This window comes from Sinocyclocheilus grahami, unplaced genomic scaffold (assembly GCF_001515645.1).
Source record: "Sinocyclocheilus grahami isolate Dianchi unplaced genomic scaffold, SAMN03320097.WGS_v1.1 scaffold129.1, whole genome shotgun sequence".
Classification (NCBI taxonomy): domain Eukaryota; kingdom Metazoa; phylum Chordata; class Actinopteri; order Cypriniformes; family Cyprinidae; genus Sinocyclocheilus; species Sinocyclocheilus grahami.
The window spans coordinates 828,357-854,528 of NW_015505308.1; the positions used below are offsets into that span (position 1 = coordinate 828,357).

The 26,172-nt window shown below is 36.0% G+C and overlaps 2 protein-coding genes across 5 annotated transcripts in view; one reads left to right on the forward strand and one right to left on the reverse strand.

Annotated features, from left to right (window-relative positions):
- The first annotated feature begins 2,996 nt into the window (after positions 1-2,996).
- Positions 2,997-8,024, forward strand: LOC107590529 (B-cell receptor-associated protein 29-like). Of its 2 annotated transcripts, none has more exons than XM_016279301.1 (8): positions 2,997-3,086; positions 3,527-3,636; positions 3,709-3,809; positions 5,028-5,175; positions 5,257-5,392; positions 6,311-6,422; positions 6,535-6,635; positions 7,610-8,024. In XM_016279301.1, exons 2-8 carry the CDS (start codon positions 3,545-3,547, stop codon positions 7,643-7,645), a joined length of 726 nt encoding a protein of 241 aa, XP_016134787.1. In that variant the 5' UTR covers positions 2,997-3,086; positions 3,527-3,544; the 3' UTR covers positions 7,646-8,024. The 2 variants fall into 2 exon arrangements, with proteins under 2 accessions (XP_016134787.1, XP_016134788.1); XM_016279302.1 differs by having other exon boundaries at positions 3,535-3,636.
- Positions 8,025-11,272: 3,248 nt separating this feature from the next.
- LOC107590530 (solute carrier organic anion transporter family member 1C1-like) overlaps positions 11,273-26,172 on the reverse strand; it is a 29,722-nt gene continuing 14,822 nt past the window's right edge. For all 3 annotated transcript variants that reach the window (XM_016279303.1, XM_016279304.1, XM_016279305.1), the window contains 11 exons: positions 25,035-25,153; positions 23,982-24,128; positions 23,676-23,774; positions 20,822-21,067; positions 19,449-19,613; positions 18,596-18,791; positions 17,138-17,303; positions 15,385-15,554; positions 13,516-13,580; positions 13,272-13,389; positions 11,273-11,652 (listed from right to left, as the gene is read on the reverse strand). In XM_016279303.1, the coding sequence (XP_016134789.1) occupies positions 11,412-11,652; positions 13,272-13,389; positions 13,516-13,580; positions 15,385-15,554; positions 17,138-17,303; positions 18,596-18,791; positions 19,449-19,613; positions 20,822-21,067; positions 23,676-23,774; positions 23,982-24,128; positions 25,035-25,153 (1,732 nt within the window). In that variant the 3' untranslated portion in view covers positions 11,273-11,411. The remainder of the gene's footprint in view (positions 11,653-13,271; positions 13,390-13,515; positions 13,581-15,384; positions 15,555-17,137; positions 17,304-18,595; positions 18,792-19,448; positions 19,614-20,821; positions 21,068-23,675; positions 23,775-23,981; positions 24,129-25,034; positions 25,154-26,172) is intronic.

Sequence of the window (26,172 nt, forward strand, 5' to 3'; positions counted from 1 at the left end):
TAACAAAAACCCACCAATTCACTATCTCAACAAATTAGAATACTTCATAAGACCAATAAAAAAAACATTTTTAGTGAATTGTTGGCCTTCTGGAAAGTATGTTCATTTACTGTACATGTACTCATAAGATATTCCATAGCAGAAACCTTTGTCAGTTAATTTAGGTGAATGTTATGATTGATCGGATGTGTTGCATTTAATGTGTCTCACTACAAAGCGAGCACACTTGGACTGAAAGCCTCAAAACTTGAATTTTGATGAGGTATTGGAACTAAAATCATGCTTAAAAAGCTTTTTGTTATTGCACAGCTAGTAGTGCATTCAGACAGTCCCATCTTCTAACTCTCTCTGTCTTGTTAGACACTTAGTGCTTTTGTTTTTTTCTTTACTACCTATAATTTAGTGATTTAACAATTCTAGACCACTAGACAACAGTGGATTAACTAGTTAATGCAATTCTATATTCAATCTTTTTGAAACTCAATGTATAAATGCATTTATTTAGTGAAAAACATCAATGGAACTAAACTGGGGGAGAAAAGTGGCATCAACCAAAATATTACTGTTACAGTATTACTGAAGTATAATATACTCTGCGATATATTTGTTTTTACACTTCGTAGGTTTATGTAGTCAGTTTCTGCTTTACAAGTGTGGATAAACGAGCTCAATGCAGTTTATGTTGAAGCAGTTATATATTTTTTAAACCCAAAATGTAAATGTATATGCACATTTATTTAATTAAAACTGCCAAAGAAAGAAACCGGGGAGAAAAGCCCATTGAACTAACTTAACTGATTACTTAAGGATGTTATACTCTGCATTGTTTAGGAATTCAATTTATGTTGCTAACTTACACTTATTAACTATTATTTTTAATTTATTTTAATTTTTTTAGATGCAGTATGTCTGATAATGTCTGTGTTTGTGTCGTGTCTCTCCAGAATAAGTGATGTGTTGTTGGCTGTAAAGTGGTCCGGCTGAAGCAGAGCTCTGGGACGTGTGGACAGACATTGACTGTAATGATGGCCATCTGCTCAGGGACAGGTAATGTATCTCGTGTGAATGTGTGTTCTAGTGCACTAAACATGGAGGTTACCAGCATTTGCTTTTTGGAGGGCCTTTCTTTGAGAAGCAAATGATGGTAACCAAAGTTTTTAATACAGCTTTATTTTTATTTTTCAGCCTGTCTAAAAGTATAACCACTGCGGGTCACGGTGCTGGAAGCTCCAGGGGGAGACCGTACTGATCTCCCCCTTCTTCAGGCACACCTTCACACACACTCCAGCATTCACTCGTATCGCAGAGACCCGGCTGGGATCAAACCAGCAACCTCTGAACCCATGAGGCAGCGCTCTTACCTGCGAGCCACAGGTCTCTTGCTGGAGCACATGAAGGAACTTTTATCTGACTGTTTACCCGTGATTTCCCAATAAAACACTTAAAGTAATCAGTGGGATTTGAACCCACGTCTCCAGCTCAGCCTTGTGTTCAGAGAACATGTGTTTATGCACTGGACCGTCACAGATCTGACATTGATTTGTGGAGTTTGAGTGACTTTGTTGGATGAGATCAGTTTAAAGTGAGCAATAGCAGGATTTGAACTCAGACCTCCACGATTAAAACACAGAGCTTTATCTCCTGCGCCACTGAGTCTGTGGAGCTGATGAGGGTTTTGAACAGGATTTTATTGAGAGATTTGTTGTAAATGATGCATAACTTTATCAGCTGTGGGATTTGAACTCAGACTTTGGTGCTTGAGACTGAAATCTTTAAACGCTGAGCCACAGAGGCTGTGATGCTGCGCTGGGGTTGTTTTCTGGATCATAAAGATTTTAAGTTGATCTGAACACAAGTTTAGGCTGAGTAAAAGACAGTCACTTCGTCTGTAGGATTTGAGCACATCTCTGTAGCGGTTTCATGAGTCTAGTGTTTAACCACTGGGCTCACCACTATTTTTGGTCTATTACATTAGAATTTATTACTTTAATTTTTTAGTTTAAAACATCAAGACTTTATGCTTTCTTTTAAATAATACAATGTTTATGGTCATCACTGTCACTGTGGAAAAATAACCAATTACACTTGCACAACAGGAGGGCGCAACCTGTTTATTTTAAGTTTATTAGACTGGATTTGCAGTGCTGTAATTCACAACAATCTCCACAGGAGGGCGCAACACATGCATGTTTATTAGATTGAATTTGAAGCAGTGTAATTCACAACAATCTCCACAAGAGGGCGCAACACATGCATGTTTATTAGATTGAATTTGAAGCAGTGTAATTCACAACAATCTCCACAAGAGGGCGCAACACATTCAAGTTCAATAGACTCGATTTGCAGCGCTGTAATTCACAACAATCTCCACAAGAGGGCGCAACACATGCATGTTTATTAGATTGAATTTGAAGCAGTGTAATTCACAACAATCTCCACAAGAGGGCGCAACACATTCAAGTTCAATAGACTCGATTTGCAGCGCTGTAATTCACAAAACACATTTAAGTTCACTTCAGAAGTCAGATGTTTGAGATGATCGAAACCACAGCGCTAAAAATCGAGCCTATTGAACTTAAATGTGTTTTTGTGAATTACACTGCTTCAAATTCAATCTAATAAACATAAAGGTGTTGCGCCCTCTTGTGGGCATTCATGTGAACTACAGCGCTACAAAGCGAGTTTAATTAACTTATCTGATCAAAGAAAAATATATGGGTAAATTGAGTTATTCTTTGTTATACGTTGAATCTGAGAGCATTATTATTATTAATATTATTACCCCATGCACGATTGTTCTGTTCTTTTTAAAATACACACTTTTAATCGGTTGTTTTATATTAGTTGTTGGCTTTATTTACTACCTGCCCGTGGTATTTGCTACGGACAATAGTTTAATTATAATCATTGTATTGTAATCTTTTATTGCGAAAAACACTTTATTCGGTTAGTGGCACACGATGCGAAGCGCGCGGTCTGATGCTGTCACTCGCGCGAGACTGCAGCGCTGCGCCTGCGCGCGATTACTCTAGTTTTCTGAAGCGTGTCTTTCGTCCGAAATCTCATATTTCAATATTCACTCGCAGGTGAGATGTGAACCGATGGCCTTTTCGCTTCTAGCTCGTCTGCGCTCGAGTCTTGTCTTGCCGTGTGTTCGTTTCCTGTTTGATAACATCTTATTTTAATAATCGTTGACACTCAACTTTCAGTATAATTCAACACTTGTGCATTTTAACTACATGAACTGAGGTCTGATCATTGCACTGCACTTCTAAATACTGTTTTTATATGTTGTGTGTGTGGTACAAACATGAGACATATGCTTCCTGTTAAAGTGTTCAACTGCAAGATGCAGGTGAAGTGTCATTATCATCAAGGCTTAATGCCACAAGTAGATTATCTGAGAGTAATAACAGCTTTGAGTAGTAAGGAATTAATGCATTTTTTTCCAATCTGGTACAGCATTATGTAAACGTTTATGTATATAAAAGACTAACCCATTTTTGTTTCTTTATTGCTGCTTTAGTCATACAGCTGATACAACATGACCTTGCAGTGGACTGCGGTGGCATCGTTCTTGTATGTGGAGATTGGTGTCCTCCTCATCTTTTGCCTGCCTTTCATCTCTGCTCAAAGGTACAGTGTTCGCTTGTAATCCATTTGTGCTCGCTGTTGTCCACTTGCTCTTACTGACGCCCATGTTTGCAGATGGCAGAGTATTTTCAAATGGAGCATCTGGAACCGTCTGTCCCAGTTCCGGAACAAGGGCTTCCTCACCATGATAATAATCCTCATCGTTCTCTTTCTTGGTATGTCATTTTCTTTATTTATTGCCATGTCTTAAAGGAATAGTTCACCCCAAAAATACAAATAGCTGAGAATTTACTCACCCTCAGGCCATCCAAGATGTAGCGGAGTGTGTTTCTTCATCAGATTTGGAGAAATGTTAATCTCTTGCTCAGCAACGGATGCTTTGCAGTGAATGGGTGCCGTCAGAATGAGAGCTGATAAAAACATCACAGTAATCCACACCACTCCAGTCCATCAGTTAATGCCTTGTGAAGCAAAAAGCTGTGTTTGTAAGAAACAAATCCATCATTAAGACGTTTTCACTTTAAACCATTGTTTCATAGTCTATAATCCATAATAACGCTTCCAGTGGGGAAAAAAAATAATTTACTGTTGTTTCTCATCAAAATCCACCCACATATTTGTTTAGGTCTGTTTTGGCTTGTAAACACTGCTTGATCTGTGCAGATTTCTCTCCTTATTCCGATGAGATGAGTTTTTCACTGGAGGAAGCGTTATTATGGATAGAGGACTCGCATTTAGCCGAAAACAAGAGTTTGAAGTGTACAAACACACAGCTTTTTGCTTCACAAGGCATTAACTGATGGACTGGAGTGGTGTGGATTATTGTGATGTTTTTATCAGCTGTTTGGACTCTCATTCTGACGGCACCCATTCACTGCAGAGCAGCCATTGGTGAATAAGAGATGTAATGCTACATTTCTCCAAATCTGATGAAGAAACAAACTCATCTACATCTTGGATGGCTTGAGAATGAGCACATTTAAATAAAAAATGACTGGAGTTGTGTTTTAACCTGCTGCAGATGCCCTGCGGGAGGTGAGGAAGTACTCGACTAAACACTGCTTGATCTGTGCAGATTTCTCTCCTTATTCCGATGAGATGAGTTTTTCACTGGAGGAAGCGTTATTATGGATAGAGGACTCGCATTTAGCCGAAAACAAGAGTTTGAAGTGTACAAACACACAGCTTTTTGCTTCACAAGGCATTAACTGATGGACTGGAGTGGTGTGGATTATTGTGATGTTTTTATCAGCTGTTTGGACTCTCATTCTGACGGCACCCATTCACTGCAGAGCAGCCATTGGTGAACAAGAGATGTAATGCTACATTTCTCCAAATCTGATGAAGAAACAAACTCATCTACATCTTGGATGGCTTGAGAATGAGCACATTTAAATAAAAAATGACTGGAGTTGTGTTTTAACCTGCTGCAGATGCCCTGCGGGAGGTGAGGAAGTACTCGACTGCTGACCGAAGCAAAGATTCCAAACTTTACCCCAACGCGTTCGACCACATGCACATGAAGCTCTTCCGAGCCCAGAGGAACCTCTACATCTCTGGTTTCTCGCTCTTCCTGTGGCTGTACGCATTAATCGACATGAATGACAATACCCATTGGCAGTTTGTCTTGTGATATTGAACTCTGGTGCTGTTTTCTCACAGTGTCATGAGGAGAGTCATCACTCTGATTAACCAGTTGGCCACAGCCATCGGCACCAGCGCCGCTATGCAGACTCAGGCTGAAAGCGCCAACAAAGCTGCCAAGAAATACATGGAGGACAATGAGATGCTTAAACAGGTTAAAAGCCTTAAAAAGCTGGAATCCCATGAAACCTGCACCACATTTCACCCCAAAATCAAAAGACTGATATATATAAAAATAATATTTTCAATTAAGCGTTTAACTGTGATAAATAATGTAAAAACATCTTTACTTCAATGAAACCTACACCACATTTCACCCCAAAATTAAGGGATAGATTTATAGAAATTATATTTTCAATCAAGAATGTTATTTTCATGAGGATAATGCAAAAAAAAGTTTTATTTTCTTGCATAAGATAACCATTTTTTTTTCTTTTGATTTTGGGGTGAAATATGACCTAAAAAATATTTTCAATTTAATTGTCATGAAAATAATGCAAACAAAGTACTTAAATGAAACCTGCACCCCATTTCACCCCAAAATCAAAAGACAGAAATTACAAATAATATGTGTAATGAAACATTTAAATTTCATGAAAATAATGCAAACATTTTTAATTTCTTCATGTATAATGTTTTTTTCTTTTGATTTTGGGGGTGAAATATGACCTGGACAAACCATTTTTACAGCAGTCACAGCTCAATAATTATCAAGTTATCCAAGTGATAAACATGGATGAGGAGGAATAAAAAGAATATTTTTAATTAAGAATTCAATTGTCATGAAAACAATGCAAAGTTTTTACTTCAATGAAACCTGCACCATATTTCGCCCAGCGATCAGAAGACAAACAAAGAAAATCATTTTCAATTAAGAATTTACTTGTCATGAAAATCATACAAAACAGTTATTTAATGTATTTTTTTTTCTTTTAAATTTGGGGTAAAATATAGCTCGTTGGATCAAGTTATAATCTTGGATGAGGAGGAATGAAATGATTTGTAGCATTTTAGAGAATGGCGTCCTTAAAGACCATTTAGTAATAGAAGTACAAATGACTGTCATCCTCAGGCACTTACAGACGCTAAAGGAGAAGGAGGGAAGACACAAGATCCAGAAGAGAACAAACTCCTGAAGAAAGAGGTGCAGAGACTGACGGAGGAGCTGAAGAGCAGCACCGATGGTGAGCACAGGCCATACAGACACTCCACGCTCATTCTGCTTCACAATTACAATCAAATAAATGACCTGGAATAGAGTAGCTCTACAAGTTAAAGCTGTTTGTTTTTCTGTAGCTCTGAAAAAGTCAAAGTCCGATTTGGACGCCATGAAGAAACAAACTGAAGGACTGACCAAAGAATACGACCGTCTCCTTCAAGAGCACCAGGAGCTTCAGGTAACACACACATCGAAAATTCAAACCAACCACATGATATTACACAAGTGCTTAGAAAGAAGCGGTTATCATTGAATAAAACTAAAACCGAAAAACATAAAAAGATGTACAATGTATTTAAATGAGAAGAAAATTAACCGAAATAAAATATAAAAACAAACTTTCATTTGAAGTTGAATTACTAAAAAACACCTAAAAACAAAAGCTACATTCATGTATTTACTAAAAATTAAAACCGACAATATAACTTTCCTATAATAAATACAAACTTTCTTATAAAGCTGAAGTACTAAAATAGCAAACTTAAATCTATATAGACATTTGCCAAAAAAAACTAAAACTTTGAAATAAAATGAAAATGGAAAATATAACTTTCCTATAAAAAAAATTAACTAATAAGAAAAAAAAGAACTAACACTTAAAATCTAGACACATTTACTAAAAATAAATACATAATTAAATAAAAAATAAAAATGACAATTACTAAAACTTTGAAACTAAAAAAAATCTAGTTATATAGCTAATATTATAAGCTAATATCAAAATAAAATGTTCAAATACTTTAAATATAAAAATAAAATCTAATGAACTATTATCTCAATTAAGTAACATTGAAAAGTAGTAGTGGCAGATATTTTAAATCTACATTGTTTTGCATGTTGTAAACAAATACCGTTTAACAGCTTCCATGCTTCAAATGATACCCTCAAAATATTATAATTGTAATAAAATAATAAACAGTACAAAGATGAATTAAAATTGAGTTATTTATAAAATCTAGCATAAAATACTGACAAATACGGTTTGTAAATAAAATAAATTACCATCAATGCCATTTAATATTATTGTGCATCCCGACAAAAATTATTAAAAAGAGGATATTTGTTACAGATATTAAGTAAGGACCAAGAACAATACAGAATTGTTGTTTAGATAAGCAACATCTTTTTTTCTTGTTTTGTCTCGTTTTTTAGAATCAGCTGGACAGTGGAGACAAAAAAGACAACTAGGCAAGTGGATGCATTGGAAACCTGTACGTTAATGCACGATGATCACGGTCATGCTCGGTTCCTCTCACATACACTCACCTGTAGGCATTACATGCAAACTGTTACGAGTTCTTGACAGTCAGTTCATGACATCACATCCTGTCAGGTTTCCTGCTCACCACACATTTGAAGTAGCGGTTTTCCGGCTTTGATGTTGAATTGGTACAGTGCTGTATTTTGAGATCGCTGCATAATGTGGCTGTCTGCGAATAGAGCGACTGAAACCCAACACTCATTGATGATTACAGGAAACTGTATGTTATTTAGTCAAAAAGCCATAGTGACTGATGTTTGCATGTTGCATTGAAATACCTTGTGTTGCTTTCCTTCTCCTCTGCTAGATTCTCTCCCTTATTTTGTTTAAAAGTGCATATCAAACCAGGTTAGTCGTGCAACATCCAGAAACATGCAAACACGAGTCAATAGTAGTATGATTGTAATACTTCCTGAAGAACTTCAAGCATATTTCCACAGCAATATTTCCATTCATATTTTCCAAAGACGACATTATGGAAGCCTATCTAAGATCCCATACATTACAGGCTGCGTTAGTCATTTGATCAACTTTAATTAAGAAGCAAAACATGTATACACATAAACAACAGGTAAGAAGTAAACATCACAATGAGACCATTTACTTCCGGGCTGAGCGAACAGTCTGTTAGCGAGCGGTTAGTGTGTGTGTTCTCGAGTCTGGAGAGGTAGGCCAATTACACCTGAGTTCAAATGCTGTTAGTTGTTAAACAAATGCTGAAATGTGAAATTAAACCGATTTCACAGTCCAGTAGAGATAAGTGATCATTTCTTAATTTTGAGTCCATTTGAGGTAGATGGTTTTGTGCTATTGATGCTTAACATTGTTGAAGCTTACAAAACATGTCCAGGCCATATTTCACCCCAAAATCTAATAATATTTTGTATAACGAAAATTTAAGTATTAAGATTTATTTCTTGTTTTGCATTTTTATTATAATTTAAAAATGTTTCATTACAATTAAGCACAATATTATGGAAGCTTGTTTCTGCCATGGGATAAAAATCATAAAGGTAATTGTGACTTTTTTCTCAGAATTGCAAAATATAAACTCTGAATTCTGAGGAAAAAAGTCAGAATTACTAGATATAAACTCGCAATTGTAAGAAAAGAGTTATAATTGTGAGATTCTTTAAAAAAAAAATTTTAGTTCGTGGCAGGAACAAACAAATTGCGAGAAAAAGAACTGTAGGAATGCACCCGTTCACACGTAACGACACACACACTCACACAACATTTCTCACAGTGACATTGCACAACATCGATCATAAAGATGATTACTTGCATACCCATGGCATCACGCACCTGTTTGCACAGTTCTGGCCCATTCCTCGCGCGTTTCTTAAATAGAAGGAGCGTATCGTTCCTGCATGACAATACAAATGGGACGCAATTCGAGATCTCCAACAACTTAGTCAACCTATAGCCCGCTTAACAAGGCCTACCTACATTAAGCACACAGTGTCATGGTCAACTGTTTCAGGGATCTTATCTGTGTGTATGGCAGAAGAGAGAGATACAACAGACGTGATCATGTACCCACAAGGTATAATCATGTTAACCTTATAGGGCCTGTGCACGACGATGGCTTAAATGAGAGGAAATCCAGTGCTCTATTTGGGCATCTGACGCTTCTAAAAGCCTCTTTACGTTAAATCCAAACAAGTTAGGTAGTTTGTAAGACATTCTTTTTTTACCCAAAACATCATGTACATTCAAGAAATACTTCTACTATATCAAAAACGACTTATTTCACATAATTTACATGAGTCTGATAGAAAGTATGAAACAGACGCTGCATCACGGCCCTGTTGCTCCCTGCGCAGGCATGCGTGTGCATGTACGCAAGTCACAAACGCGTTTCCCGTTCCGGGTCGTAATCTGTGGTCCGCGGGCATTGGTCCGAGTTACAGCTGTTGTTTTCTTCTTTCCTGAGGGCCTGCAGTTCGCCGGCTGCGGCCCCCGTGCCTCCGTTTGCGAGCATGTTGCGCTCTTGCCGCCGAACATGCCGTCGTAACACCACCAGCCCGAGAATGCACAGGAAGAAGGAAGCTGTCCGCAAGCCCATCGTCAGGCCCAGATATGCTATCCTGAGCAACGGAGAGGAAAATACAGGATAGTCAACTGAACACAATTACAAGCCTAGACATACCAGGGTTTCTGGGGGTCTTAAGAAGTCTTAAATTGGAGCAGAATGTCTTTCATTCATAAACTCGTGGCATGACGTTGCATGCATTTCACAAAATGAAATCTTTGTATTTTTGCGTTCCAATACAAATATTTAAACATGCTTAAATCAAGATGTTTACTTGAGTTGCAAATGTAAAATGTCTTCATAAATTGTACACAATTAAGTGATTTTATGCTTAATACAAGAACAAATATCTGTCAGTGGGATATGAAAACGTCCCTTTGAATTAAGTTGATTTTTCCATGTCCAGTTTTGCATTTTTTTTGCAGTTCTTGTTTTAATCATAAAGCTACTTCATTTTGATTAATTTCTTAGAAGATTTATTATCTTATGTCACTTTGCTTCTCAAGTAATCTTGATTGAAGAATCATTAGACATTTGCCATGAAAACCGACACACATACTGAGGAAAAAACATCACTTTTTTGCAATGTGATCAGAAGGTACAGTAAAATTTATTTCCATATTCTAGTGATTTGGAGCACAGCTATTCAAGCTTCAAGCCATTTCTTTTTTCTTAAAATGAATTAAAAGGAATGGAGATCTGTTGGAAGTTGTATTTTGTGCTCCCTAGACATTTACATTTAGAGAACATATTGACATATTGTGTTCCCTTCCATTTATTCCTTCCATTTTCTTTACTGGGAATGCACCCGTTCACACGTAACGACACACACACTCACACAACATTTCTCACAGTGACATTGCACAACATCGATCATAAAGATGATTACTTGCATACCCACGGCATCACGCACCTGTTTGCACAGTTCTGGCCCATTCCTCGCGCGTTTCTTAAATTGGAAACCATGATAAACACAAGATCTAACGTACACAATAATTTCAGTTTGTTACATTGTCCTTGTTACAAGTTACTATAGTAATAACTGTAAATTATGCATAGCTCCATGCAATAACCCTAAACCAAACCATAATGATAACCCTACAGCAAGTACGTTGTAAATAAATTTTTACTCTGTACTTAAATGTACAAATACACTTTAAAAAGGACATTGTAAAATAAAGTGTAACTGAATTTCATATTACAGCATCACACTATACAAGATATTTACATGCAAAAATCTTTCTGAATGAATCCGATCCGATGAACCCTAAATGTTGCAATCCATTTTGCATATTAATTTACACATGCATTACATGTATTGTGCACAAATAAAGCTGACATATGCCAAGAGTGTTTTTAGCAAATATTTAGTAAACATTCAGTCCAATATTCACCAATATTTCTAAGACGTGAGGCACAAATAAACGCACATTTGTAAGACCTAAAATGCATGTAAACATACACATCACGTGCAAAGTATTTCTGAATCCAATTGTGAAAATCATTGCAAAACATCATGTACATTCAAGAAATACTTCTACTATATCAAAAACAACTTATTTCACATCATTTACATGAGTCTGATAGAAAGTATGAAACAGACGCTGCATAACGGCCCTGTTGCTCCCTGCGCAGGCATGCATGTGCATGTACGCAAGTCACAAACGCGTCTCCCGTTCCGGGTCGTAATCTGTGGTCCGCGGCCATTGGTCCGAGTTACAGCTGTTGTTTTCTTCTTTCCTGAGGGCCTGCAGTTCGCCGGCTGCGGCCCCCGTGCCTCCGTTTGCGAGCGTGTTGCGCTCTTGCCGCCGAACATGCCGTCGTAACACCACCAGCCCGAGAATGCACAGGAAGAAGGAAGCTGTCCGCAAGCCCATCGTCAGGCCCAGATATGCTATCCTGAGCAACGGAGAGGAAAGTACAGGATAGTCAACTGAACACAATTACAAGCCTAGACATACCAGGGTTTCTGGGGGTCTTAAGAAGTCTTAAATTGGAGCAGAATGTCTTTAATTCATAAACTCGTGGCATGACGTTGCATGCATTTCACAAAATGAAATCTTTGTATTTTTGCGTTCCAATACAAATACTTAAACATGCTTAAATCAAGATGTTTACTTGAGTTGCAAATGTAAAATGTCTTCATAAATTGTACACAATTAAGTGATTTTATGCTTAATACAAGAACAAATATCTGTCAGTGGGATATGAAAACGTCCCTTTGAATTAAGTAGATTTTTCCATGTCCAGTTTTGCATTTTTTTTGCAGTTCTTGTTTTAATCATAAAGCTACTTCATTTTGATTAATTTCTTAGAAGATTTATTATCTGATGTCACTTTGCTTCTCAAGTAATCTTGATTGAAGAATCATTAGACATTTGCCATGAAAACCGACACACATACTGAGGAAAAAAACATCACTTTTTTGCAATGTGATCAGAAGGTACAGTAAAATTTATTTCCATATTCTAGTGATTTGGAGCACAGCTATTCAAGCTTCAAGCCATTTCTTTTTCCTTAAAGTGAATTAAAAGGAATGGAGATCTGTTGGAAGTTGTATTTTGTGCTCCCTAGACATTTACATTTAGAGAACATATTGACATATTGTGTTCCCTTCCATTTATTCCTTCCATTTTCTTTACTTATTCTTAAAAGGGAGTTATTTTTACCTTGATCAAACCTGCGGAAACCATGATAAACACAAGATCTAACGTACACAAGAATTTCAGTTTGTTACATTGTCCTTGTTACAAGTTACTATAGTAATAACTGTAAATTATGCATAGCTCCATGCAATAACCCTAAACCAAACCATAATGCTAACCCTACAGCAAGTACGTTGTAAATACATTTTTACTCTGTACTTAAATGTACAAATACACTTTAAAAAGGACATTGTAAAATAAAGTGTAACTGAATTTCATATTACAGCATCACACTATACAAGATGTTTACATGCAAAAATCTTTCTGAATGAATCCGATCCGATGAACCCTAAATGTTGCAATCCATTTTGCATATTAATTTACACATGCATTACATGTATTGTGCACAAATAAAGCTGACATATGCCAAGAGTGTTTTTAGCAAATATTTAGTAAACATTCAGTCCAATATTCACCAATATTTCTAAGACGTGAGGCGCAAATAAACGCACATTTGTAAGACCTAAAATGCATGTAAACATACACATCACGTGCAAAGTATTTCTGAATCCAATTGTGAAAATCATTGGATTCAGGTGTTTACATGCTTCATTTTTCCACTGAACAGATTATTTCAGGTCTACACCTGAGATTTAATTCAAATCGAGCTCATTTGGATCGATTGAGGCGATTACATGAAGGCTTATCAGTCTGATTGAGCCATCAATCCGATTACTAACAGATATAGATGTAGCTGCTGCTAAATAAGTGTTTTTGAATAAGCAAAACTATAAGTTAGTTGTGTTGCTACTTTCACTTATTCCAACCCTACACTGCAAATATGCAAGTCAAGTGTGGTGATGAGCCAAATACCTGTAGGCAGTGGTGTTGTAGATTCGACAGGCTCCTCTCCCACCACATTTCTTCTGACCCCATTTCAGACAGGTGGTGTCTATGATGGCTCCGAAGTATATAGGAGCTGGAATTCCAGCTGTGGAAGGCAAAAAAAAACACCACACCATCCACTACTGCTTCAAAACAAATCATCATTACCACTGTGACTACAAAATGATTCAGCAGAGACATCAACAGCACCAAACACCAAAGCGTCTCTCACCTAGAGTGCGTGTCGTCAATGTGTGAAAACCCAAAGCTAAAGACTTCAGCTGAGGTCTGATGCATCTGTGGATGAAACCAGAGAAAGAGCGGCTAGATTACTTCCTTTAAGAAATAAAATGAAAATACGTTTGACAGATGTACTGCTTACAAGAAATAGGACATACCGGTAGTTTAAGAATCCATGTAACAAAAATAAAGTAATATATATAAACAACAACAAAAAACAATAGAAACAAATTATCTATAATATAATAATTTAGAATGTTTTTGTTATTATAATTAATGATGATAATAGATTAAATAATTACATAAGTTGCATATTGAATAATTACATAAAGTGATGTATTGTGAAAAATTAGGCAATGATACTATGGTTATTTACATTTTTATATGCCTGCACAAAAGTGGCAGAAATATATATATATAATTTTTATGCATTGAATAACGTGCAATGATTATCCAATTTATGAAAATAAACAGAAAAATAGGGCTGATTTTGATTTCATATGAAGGCATTTGCAAATCATTCATAAAATATTGCAAAAAGTTAGACTGATACTATGTTAGTTTGTATGTTTACATGCCAGCAAAAAAAGTAGCAGATATTATATTGTTGGAAAAACTTTTTTTCTTTTTCTTTGAAGTAATATGCATTGATGAATGTGTACACAAGACCAGAAACATTTATTATGAAAATGAATAGGTAATTTTTTTTTTATATGAACCTAACCTCTTTTATGATAGTACCATGAATTGCTAACACTAACACGAGACAACCTCACATCAGCAATATGTGGATTACTTTATCCACTGTATTTGAAAAAAAAAAAAAATGTAAAAAAATAACATGAAATTGTTCTGAATGCATAGAATATTGCAAAAAGTTAGACTATGATACTATTGATTATTTGTATTTTTAAATAAGAAAAAAGTAGCAAAAATGATTATAGTTTGTTAAAATAAAATCTTTAACATGCATTGATGAATTGTGCATGAGACCAGAAACATTTATTATGAAAATTAATTGCTGACATAATTTTATTGGTACTGACAGAACGAATTCTATCAAATCAAGCCACTAGACAATTTCACAACAGCAATATGCAGATTACTTCATCCAAACTAATCACGTCTTCTCTCAAAAGCTACAGACATGCAGGAATTTTTATTTCACAACAAAGCCGGGCCAGCGCTGCTGCTGCTGCTAACCTAATTTAGCCCGAGGGAGGCTGAGCATTCCAGCAGCGTCAGCTGACTGAGCTTTGGGAGAAAGCTGACAGTCCCTGGTGCTAAAGCTTTTCCTTTCAAGACACAAGTCTGATTACTGAACTTCACAACTGACCATAAACTTGTCTCGACTGATTTTGGATTCAAATCGAGCGACAGCTTTGACTGACCTACAGCCCTCCACTAAGACATGGAATAATGAGGGGAAAATCACATTAGTGCCGTCGACACATGCTGTCAGTTTTCATCTGTTATCTGCTTGAACTGAGAAAAAAACCCAAACACATGACTGGATGACCTTTCTGTGCTTTCTGTGCTGTTTTCTATGAAATGATAATTCAGCACGTAAACAAAACATTCACTTTACCAAGACTTCATATATGTATATATTATTATATATTTATATATTATAATATTATTATATTATATATTTATATATTATAATATAAGAAGCATTCCATCACTTGCTCCCATTCACTGCAGAGCATCCATTGGTAAGCAAGTGTTGGAATGCTACATTAATCCAAATCTGATGAAGAAACAATCTCATCTACATCTTGGAAGGCCTGAGGGTAAAGTGAGCTGTAACTCTCTGGACCATCAGCAGTTCCTGATCAATAAATCAAGGTCAGATATTCACCTGATGAGCAGCATGTATCCTGGTGTTCCGCCCAGCGAGATGATAAAGGAAGTGATGACAGACAGAGCCAGGAAGTAGGGGAAGACTCGATGGCAGCTGTCTCTGTTGTTGCATTGGCCCGCACTGGCCGTATGATTCCCGACTGCTACACAACTGCACTGCTCAAACACCTGAAACACACAAACACAGCAGATCAGATGCTACTTAAAGCACACCTCATGCAGCAAAACAACTTTTAAAACAACTTTGTGCAGCTATTTTTTGGCAGTTACAACATTGCTGCAACTTACCAAGTGCAGTGATGTGCAAACCACAATTCTAACAAGGACTTTTCTAGATCTACAATTGCATTAACTGTCTGATGAAGTATGGGTAATTGGGCCTTTAATCAAAAAATGTCAAATTTTTTATTCATGCAGATTATTCCTTGCTATCTTTAAGCAAAAAAAAATCTCTCTCTCTATATATATGTATATGAAAAGCAAACAAATTCAAATTTTTAAATTATTTAAGAGGAAATTAGCTACCCATCCCATGATTAATTAGAAATGACAACATGATGCACAAATCTTATGATTGATGATTCTCTCTTGGATTGTGGTTATATTCATACATTTAAAAAAAAAAAATCTAATGAAATAAAATAAATTTTGATGAAGTGTACTGTTCAAGTTATCCATTTACCAATAATATTTATTATAATTATATTGATTATTTTCTCCTTTTTCTATTGTGGAATGCACTGCATTGATGAACTTCACAGGCAAACCAAATGTAAAGATGTACAATTGTCAAATGTACAATTGTTCTACATGTGAAACGCAATGAAAAGGTAATTTAAAAGTTATTGGAGTTGTTTATAAACAAAAAAAAAATCTTATGAAATCAATTTAGATGAAGTGTATTGCTCAAGTTATTTGTTTACCAATTATATTGTAATATATTTATATTTTTTACTTTTTCTATTGTAGAGTGCACTGCATTGACTATTTTTAATGTGGCATATGAATATTAATGGATTATTTTGTCCAGCCTTAATACATTTGACTCTGAATTTTACAGGCAAATGTAACGTAAAAATGTAAAACTGTTGTAAATGTAAAATGCACAGAAGTGTTATTTTAAAATACATTGTAGTTGTAAAATCAAAGGTAGGTCTATGTATGTATATATGAGAGAGAGAGAGAAAATAAATGATGTTTATATTATAGATGTTCTATTTATACTTAAAAAAATATATATATATATAAAATTTGTCATAAAAAGGTGACAAAAAAATCTTAACAGCATCTAAAAATATACACTTTCCACATGCTGAACAAATGCACAGTCACAATGTGTTCTTTGGTTGATCTCACTCATCTAAAGTCTGAAATTACATTAATTCTTTGTTTAGCAACAGTCTGAAAGGACGGCACAAAAGACAGTGCGTATAACAGATGCTTGAGAAATGAAATGGACACACAGGATGGGAGGGAGAAAACACTCTCTGACTTTAATCTGCAGACTGTATCGCAGCCGTTTAGATGGAATGAAACGCGATGCTTGTCTCAGGAACCGTCTCAGGAAGTTTCAGAGAAGCCTTTGAGCTGAAGACAAACAGGTTGTGCACACCCTTCAGAGAGTGCTGGGAAAAGCCGAGTTCAAGGCATATGAAACAACACAATGTCGCTCGCATTCTTTGAAGGGAACAGGACAACAAACACACGCCATTGTTCCAGAATCACACTCTCGGTTCAGAGGCCGCGCTTACCGTGTTCATTCCAGAGCCGTGGGACGTCCGGCATCCAGCCAGGCAGGGGGAGAAGTAGGTGAGGCCGTTCTCACCGCATACGGGGTCCCAGTTTGTTTCGGGACACTGACAGTCTGCGTTGCAGGACGCTAAGAGAGAACTGTCCACTTTGCACAGACTTTCCGTCCTGTTAGTTAGACATAACAAGCATACTGTTACTTATCATTTTGCAAATGAAGCACATCATATAATTCATACATAATTATTATGGTACATTTATGAACAAATCTTGATGACTTTTCTGCATGTTCAAAACTAGGAATAAAAACCAGTTACATTTATGTGCAATTTTTGTTTTTTCTATGGTGGCGTGCATCGCAGGGTTATTATAATGAACTAAAACTGAAATTAAAATTATTACTAAAAATAAAAGTGTCTTGTCACTTTAAATAAAAGAAACATTAACGGAAAAAAAATAAATAAATTGGCAACACTTTACAATAAGGTCTCATTAATGCATTAACATTAACTAACAATGAACAATGTATTTTTACAGCATTTATCAACCTTTGTTAATGTTAAGTTAATAAAAATGTTCATGTTCACAGTACATTAACTAAATGATGATATTAACATTAATAAGATTAATAAATGCAGTACAAGTTTTATTCATTGTTAGTTCATTTTAACTAATTTAATTAACTAATTGTAACGTGTAACCAAAAACTTAAACTCATTTCATTTCCGCTACTTGCATTTCTCATTTTCATCTTGATGTACTAAAATAAACTAAAACTGAAATAAAAAGAATAATAAAAACTATATAGAAAGATCTAATAAAAAATTACAAAACGCAATAAAACTACGAAAACTTTAATAAAAAAATTTACAAAAAAAACAATTCAAACTATTAATAAAAATTATAATATCTCAATGAATTTAGATTATTTTTATATAAACATACATTTACATATATTATAAACATATATAATTTTTTCCAGCCTTAATATCTTTTTTATGAACTTTAGGCAAATGTAAAATATACAAAAATTGTAAATGTAAAAAATTATTCATATAAACAAAAAAAGATGCAAAGCGTTTTCCTCTCCCAATGATTATCCTAATTATTCAGCGATTCAAATTATTCATGACAATATAGTTGCATTTTATTATTTGCATTGCTTGCTTGACCCCATTAGACCGGCTGCAAAAACTGCTTAGACTAGTCTTACAACTAAGTAATTTTCACAAAGTCATTTTTTTTCTTTAAGACTCTTTTTTTTTAAAACCACTTTCATAAAAATGTAGACTGGACTAATTTGAATCCGTAAAGTACGATCGATTACTCTGGCTAACTGCGAGTTGGTCAGACTAGTTTTTAAGACAAAGTCTAAACACAATGGCTGTGTTTATGCAACTGGCCTCAGATTTGAGCAGAAGCACCACTGACCGAAATCCAAACTGAAAGTCTCGTCCTACCCATTGTACGACCTGGTGATGCCGGCCACACTGGCATTCTCACATCCCATGGCGAAGAAGAAAAGTGACAGGAAGTAGCCCAGAAGAGACGTTCCCAGCGCAAACTTGGCTGCTCCCATGATGCTCAGCTTGAACTTCTTCATGATCACACCTCCCGAGAACATTCCCAAGGCCACGGCTGGGATGTTGATCACTCCTGAAAAAACAGACGGCATCAGGAAAACCTGGATCAAAGGAGCAGTGTCATGGGTTTGAAACAAAGGCAAAGACTCTTCTTGTGGTTGAAAGGTTAAGGGATACAGAATAGGCCTATTTGTTTTCCCTCCATCTGATTTTCAAACGCTAATGCCGTTTCCCGAAATGCACAACAGTCTCTACGTTGTGTGCTGATATTATTTTTGGATTTCGTTCTCTTTCATAAGGTGTAACGGGCCATATCACACTGTGATTTAACCGAGCTATAAAAACCTTTAGATTTGATATCAGAACCATAGAGTAATATTTAACGCACATTAATAAAATCTAATCAAAACTTTAAGCTCTAAGGTCACAGCTGCACCGTGAACTGTAATATATCCGTGCATTTAGAGGAAGACGACATACCCATTAAGAAGTTGGCTTTGGACGCTGACTGCCCGTAATGTTGCTCGATGTATTTTGGCTTGTACGTCACCATACCGATCAAAGAGTTGAACTGGATGATGGTGACACAGAGATACAAAAAGTAGACTTGATTCCCCAAAAGGGATCTGAGCGTTGGCAAAAAGTCTGGAAAACATGAATACATTAAGCTCTAAGGTCACAGCTGCACCGTGAACTGTAATATATCCGTGCATTTAGAGGAAGCCCATACCCATTAAGAAGTTGGCTTTGGACGCTGACTGCCCGTAATGTTGCTCGATGTATTTTGGCTTGTACGTCACCATACCGATCAAAGAGTTGAACTGGATGATGGTGACACAGAGATACAAAAAATAGACTGGATTCCCCAAAAGGGATCTGAGCGTTGGCAAAAAGTCTGGAAAACATGAATACAAAATGTTTAAGAATGATGCAAATAGCTGAATTTTATTTGTCAATCCACAGCATACATGCACCACAACTGAAATGAATGAATGTCAATGCATTAAATACAAGATAGCAAATAAATGATTCATAAACTTTTCTAAGAACTAACTTCACTTGAGTTTTAGTGGATGCATGAAGTATTCAATTTCACAATTATGTCCTAGTGATGTATAGATATGGCAGAAAAAAGTATTAGTTTGGTTTTCTAAACACCAAATTTTTCTTCATTTCCAAAAATAATTCTATTGTTTTGCCATTTTAAATCATGTAAAGTTATGCAAGCAAAAGTTTTGACTGAAAAGGATGCCAGTGCTTTCTTTAACCCTGTAAAGCCTGACATATGGAATAGTAGACAGAAAAAAATACTTGGTTAAACAGTTTATTGAACCTTTAGAGAAAAAAAAATAAATAAGTGTTTTTGTTGAGTATCATATTTGATCCATCATGCTTTTATGGCTCATATAGTCTGATACAGGGAGGAAAAAACACCTTCCTTTTATTCAGGGGCCCAAACTAAGCAAAAATATGCAATTTGGTGCAGATGCTGATATTAGTATGGACAAAAATAATTAAATTCTGATGCATGTAATGTAAATCAATGAGATCTTTATAACAGTATAGTAGATAATTACATAAAATGCAATAAATATCCGCCGTCACTCTATATCTCCAATAATATGTCTTATAAAATGAGATTTAAATGATCAAATCATAAAATGTAATGCAATCCAATGATAATTGAGAGATTATCATTCCTCAAAATATGCGAGATATTCTGGAGGCTTGGGAAGATCAACAGTGAAAGTAAAGCTTCTGGAAACAAACGCTCCTCAAAAGATCCTGATGATCAGATTTGAGACGCACTGATTTTTCTAAAAATGATGATGGATAATCAAGTGAACCGAAGTAGATGCCGTTCAACCAGTTTTTCAGCAAAGTTTTGATCATTTAAAGGCCTTAGAAATTTGCCAATCAAATACGATACAGTAGGTCTTTCTAGGGTTACAATAAATGCCAAATGGTTTGATATTTTCTTAATTAATGCAATGACATTACAGCACTTTAAATGGGTCAAATCCGCTTTTTATGTAGCCTAGACCAGTGCAGACATCTGATACTTCAGAGCGTGAAGTTTTCTGTGAATTCTAGGTGATTTACTTTTGGCCATTTCTAGGAAGTTAGCTGGCTCGTCTGCCTGGTACTTGTGCTCCAGCAGGGGCGAGTCTTTGATGAAGCTGGTCCGCTCTGGAGAATACTTGTCAAGCTGTCTCTCTGGCAGGGGCAAAGACTTGGGCAAGAACCAAAACGGCATCGCTGAGAGCAGGGTGATGAATCCTGCAATGAGGTATCCCAGCCACCAGGCGCCTACCCAGCGTGCATCTCCCGGGGTGATGCTAATGCTCTCTGTGAGAAGACAGTCACACACAGTCACACACACACACACACACGCGCATATGTCAACAGCGAGAATACAGACGTTACGAGGCTCGCTGCAGCTTGTCACATGTTCAGAATATTTGGGCCAGGCAGACAGCCGAGGCAGACGCAGACGCAGACTATGATCTACAGACAGTCTTAGATGTCTCGCGCTCTCTCTCAGCTCATGTATGCTCTGTCAGACTCCATGTTGTGCCAGTAGATTGAAACGTTCGTAGCATTTCATGTAAACAAGTAATGGAACATCCAAACACATTTTTTGCCACATTTAATCCTGAAACACAAAACGAGATGCTAAGCAGAATGTTCAAACTGCTCTTTTCCATACAAAAAGATGGTGATTTGTACTGTCAAGATTGAAAAAGCAGCATCAAAGTGATCTATATGACTTCTGCACTATAAAATGCAAGTCTTTTCAAGTCATTCTGTAGCTTTATTTGGAAACATGTTTAAAGATGTCATGACTAGGTGGCAGAATGAAGTTTGACATCTATAGCATCAAACCTAGATTCTTTAACTCAACCCAAGAGTGAATTTAGCTTTTCGGAGCTTGGAAGTAAAAATATATATATACATTCTTTGTATTTAAAAAAAAAAAAACAGGAAAAAAAACCTTTTTCGTGTTTGACAGAAGAGAAAAATATATTAGAAAAGTAATATATATAAAAAAAAAATTTGAATATCAGAAAATAAAAGCTGTTACTTACAGTAATACTTACAATACTGGTCAAAAGTTAGGAATAATTAAGATTTTTAAAATGTTTTTTTAAAGATGTTTCTTATACTCTCCATTGTTGCTCAGTTATTATTAATTAATATTAGTGCTCAAATATTAATAATGGTTCCTATTATTACCAATCTGTTATCAATTTGCTGTTTAATATTTTGTGGAAATGGTCATACATTTTTATCCAGAAGTCTTTGATGAATAGAAATCAAAAGAACAGCATTTATTTGAAATATAAATCTTTGTAACATTATAAAAGTCTTTACTGTCACTTCTGATTCATTTAATAAATCCAAGGTATCCAGAGTTTCTACAAAAATATGAAGCAGCGCAACTGTTTTCAACATTGATAATAATCAGAAATGTTTCTTGAGCAGCAAATCAGCGTACTAGAATGGTTTCTGAAGATCATGTGACACTGAAGACTGGAGGAATGAAAATTCAGCTTTGCATCACAGAAATAAATGACATTTTACAGTATATTCAAATAGAAAACAGCTATTTTAATTTTTAATAATATTTCAGATTTTTACTGTACTTTTGATCAAATAAATGCAGCCTTTCTGAGCATGAGAGACTTAAAAACCCCCTCTCAAAAATCTTAATTATGCTGTCTTTAGTATCATTAAATGTATAAATCTCTATAGAAACAATACTCCTGCAAGGATTTATGTACAGTGGGTACGGAAAGTATTCAGACCCCCTTAAATTTTTCACTCTTTGTTATATTGCAGCCATTTGCTAAAATCATTTAAGTTAATTTTTTTTCCTCATTAATGTACACACAGCACCCCATATTGACAGAAAAACACAGAATTGTTGACATTTATGCAGATTTATTAAAAAAGAAAATCTGAAATATCACATGGTCCTAAGTATTCAGACCCTTTGCTCAGTATTTAGTAGAAACACCCTTTTGATCTAATACAGCCATGAGTCTTTTGGGGAAAGATGCAACAAGTTTTTCACACCTGGATGTTGTTGTCTGTGCTGTTTTATTGTCCACTAAATAAAATGAATGCCAAAACATTTGATATTAAGATATGTGATATAGTTTTTATTGGCTGAATATTTAATACACAATATCTTACAGCTTAACTCAACTGCCAAACGTCTTGACTTCAGGGTGTAACGCTATATTATCCATAAAGAAATGGCCTGCGTCTCCAACACGCATTATTTCACATACATAAACTTTGCCAATGCCAAAAAATGTTCTGTAAGGAATCAGCTTTGTACACCATGATGGACTGACCACTGATTTTCAGTATCTTCTAACTACGCACACATTTCTAATATTAATGTCATGCAATTTAAGGATATTGCATGCTTCAGCTTATGCCCCGTTTAACCTCCCAGTCTCATTTCACAAGCAAAATAGCTGTTGGATAAATCACAGCTTAACATTTTTTAACCTTTACATCGTCCCCAGTCAAATAAAGAGTGCGTTCGGATGCCAGAATCGCACTCAGATCCAACATAAACAGCCTCCATGGCTTTCAAACAAGAAACAACAAAGTTTCTTATTTCCTCCTGCTTTTGTTCGAAACACAAACAAAATAAGACTAATATGAATAAACTGGACTTGCTCCAGATCTGAGGAGCGAATCCTTGATTTCACAATGAACTATTTTCCTTTTATGAGTTTTTGATTCACTAGTCTAGTCAAGATGAGCCAAAAACTCATGAAAACATACAGAACAGAAGCATTTTCTATTATTATGTGCTCTTTATATTCAAGAAAACCTTGACTTGTACATTTCCAGAGACGTACGGCATCCAGATGCAACTGAACTTAATCACTCCTTTAGGAAATAGTGAATCATACAACAGCACCGTTTCACTCACCCATGTTGACAAATCCAATGTCCACGTATATCTTGGCACAGACAGACCCCAGCAGGTAGCCAAACACCGGACCGACGACTGATATCGTCTGGACGCATCCTAATGCAGACGGCAAGAATTGATTAGTCTGGGCTGTTTACCAAGAAAGGCAATGCTCTCTAGGAAAAACAATTAATACCAGGAAACGGTTAAACGGCAAACTGTCTGCGATTCTCACTGAATTTGTGGTAACCGATGAAGCAGCAAATGCATATCTGTCCTATTTTCACTCCAATCATAAATGCATGAACAAACTTGTAGATGTACCGATGTAGAAGGCTGCATTCTCCTCCAGAGCGTGATCATCGATGTATGAGATTCCCAAAGGTTGCACTGGGGTCTCGCCGATTCCTCGCAAGATATTCCCAAGGAAAACATAGATCCACATGGACAACCTGGACTCGTGTTCGCAACCTGAGAAAGAGGGAAGAGAGGGTGAGAAGGGTTGCAAATGAGAGGCATTTCGAGAAATCAACACATGACAAATATAGCGAATAAAATGAGACAGGACAAACAAGCGATGACAGATTACTGCACAGCCATGCATCTTTAAAAAAAAGGCCTAATATTAGTTAATTTGATGATGCTGAATTAAAAATGGTCAAAAACTTCAATCATGTAGTTTTTTTTTTTGCAAAATAAGATTGAAGATTTTTCTAAGTATATAAATGTATCAGCTTTAGTGCACTTGTCGAAATAACAAAAGCAGTCAAATGTCAAAAGTTTCGAGTGGAGTGAAAAAATATGTTCAAATACTTCGTTTAATGTCAATGAACTTTACAAACTAAGCTTTTTTTTTCACAAAATCTGTCATTTTCTTTCACTATTTGGATGTAGTAAACCACCCACACCATCAGGGTGGTGTTTGCATTTTCTTCTGTCACTAATTCTAACCTTGAAATCAGGATTAGGCATAAAATAATGTCTTACATATGAAAATCAGCTGAGATTTAAACAAAGAGTGGTAATCTGGCTCAGATGAAGACAGAAAATTGTCTTTGTGGCAGTTTTTCTGGTAATTAAAGGATAATTCAAGACTTCTTCACCTTACAAATGGTTGTAAAAGGAAAAATACAACAAAACACACATTTTGTAAGAAAGTTTCGTGCTTGAGCAAAACAGGTAGTATTTTGGGAATCAGACACAAAATTAGTAAGAAATAAGTATTGATTTCATTCAGCAAATATGATGCATTAGCAAGACTATATTAAACCATATGAAGCCATACACGGCACCAGCATAAGTTAGTCCCCATCAGGTTTTAAAACTAGTTTAAACAGCAAGACTCCAATCTAACTCAAGCCGTAGGTGGTTCTGTACCTGAGCTCGGCACTGAAGAAGCACTGGGACCTGCGGCCAGAACGCTAGACCTCACTCGACATGGAGAGAGGCTATTGGTTGAGTTCACTGACGATCGAATCGATGTTTCAAACTTGTAGCTGCATAAAGAACATCAAGTCAGCAGCAGAAATCAGAAACCATGTCACATGACACAACAAAAGGGACACAGATTGATGAAACAAACATATTTGGATTAGAATACAGTTCTTTATTTTGTCAACAATAATGAAGATGAGAAAGATACATGAAAAAAATAAAAAAGTTAATAAAAATATAAAACCTTTTTTATTTTGTCAACAATAATGATGACAGAAAAAACATCGACAATTAACTAATAAAACATTTGTTAATAAAAATGTATTTTTAATTTTTTGCAAGAATAATGAAGACGGAAAAAGTGCATCACACAAATATAAATAATTTTTTATATCGTCAACAATAATGAAGACATCATAAAAACATCATAATGATAGTTAAATAAATAATAAAATAGTTTATGAAATATATATATAAAAATTTTTATGAATATATATATATATATATATATATATATATATATATATATATATATATATTTGAGGATGCCCATTCTTGGCCAATCCATCACCTTTACCCTCAGCTCCTTTAGCATGGCAGTGGTCGTCTTGGAGGTGTGTTTGGGGTCGCTATCATGTTGGAATACTGCCCCGCGGCCCAGTCTCCGAAGGGAGGGGATCATGCTCTGCTTCAGTATGTCACAGTACATGTTGGCATTCATGGTTCCCTCAATGAACTGTAGCTCCCCAGTGCCGGCAGCACTCATGCAGCCCCAGATCATGACACTCCCACCACCATGCTTGACTGTAGGCAAGACACACTTGTCTTTGTACTCCTCACCTGGTTTCCGCAACACACGCTTGACACCATCTGAACCAAAGAAGCTTATCTTGGTCTCATCAGACCACAGGACATGGTTCCAGTAATCCATGTCCTTAGTCTGCTTGTCTTCAGCAAACTGTTTGCGGGCTTTCTTGTGCATCATCTTTAGAAGAGGCTTCCTTCTGGGACGACAGCCATGCAGACCAATTTGATGCAGTGTGCGGCGTATGGTCTGAGCACTGACAGGCTGACCCCCCAC

Coding starts and splice junctions, on each gene's coding strand:
- LOC107590529 (XM_016279301.1), top strand. CDS start 3,545: ATGACCTTGCAGTGGACTGCGGTGGCATCGTTCTTGTATGTGGAGATT. Junction 3,810..5,027: donor CCTCATCGTTCTCTTTCTTG/GTATGTCATTTT, acceptor AACCTGCTGCAG/ATGCCCTGCGGGAGGTGAGG. Junction 6,636..7,609: donor AAGAGCACCAGGAGCTTCAG/GTAACACACACA, acceptor CTCGTTTTTTAG/AATCAGCTGGACAGTGGAGA.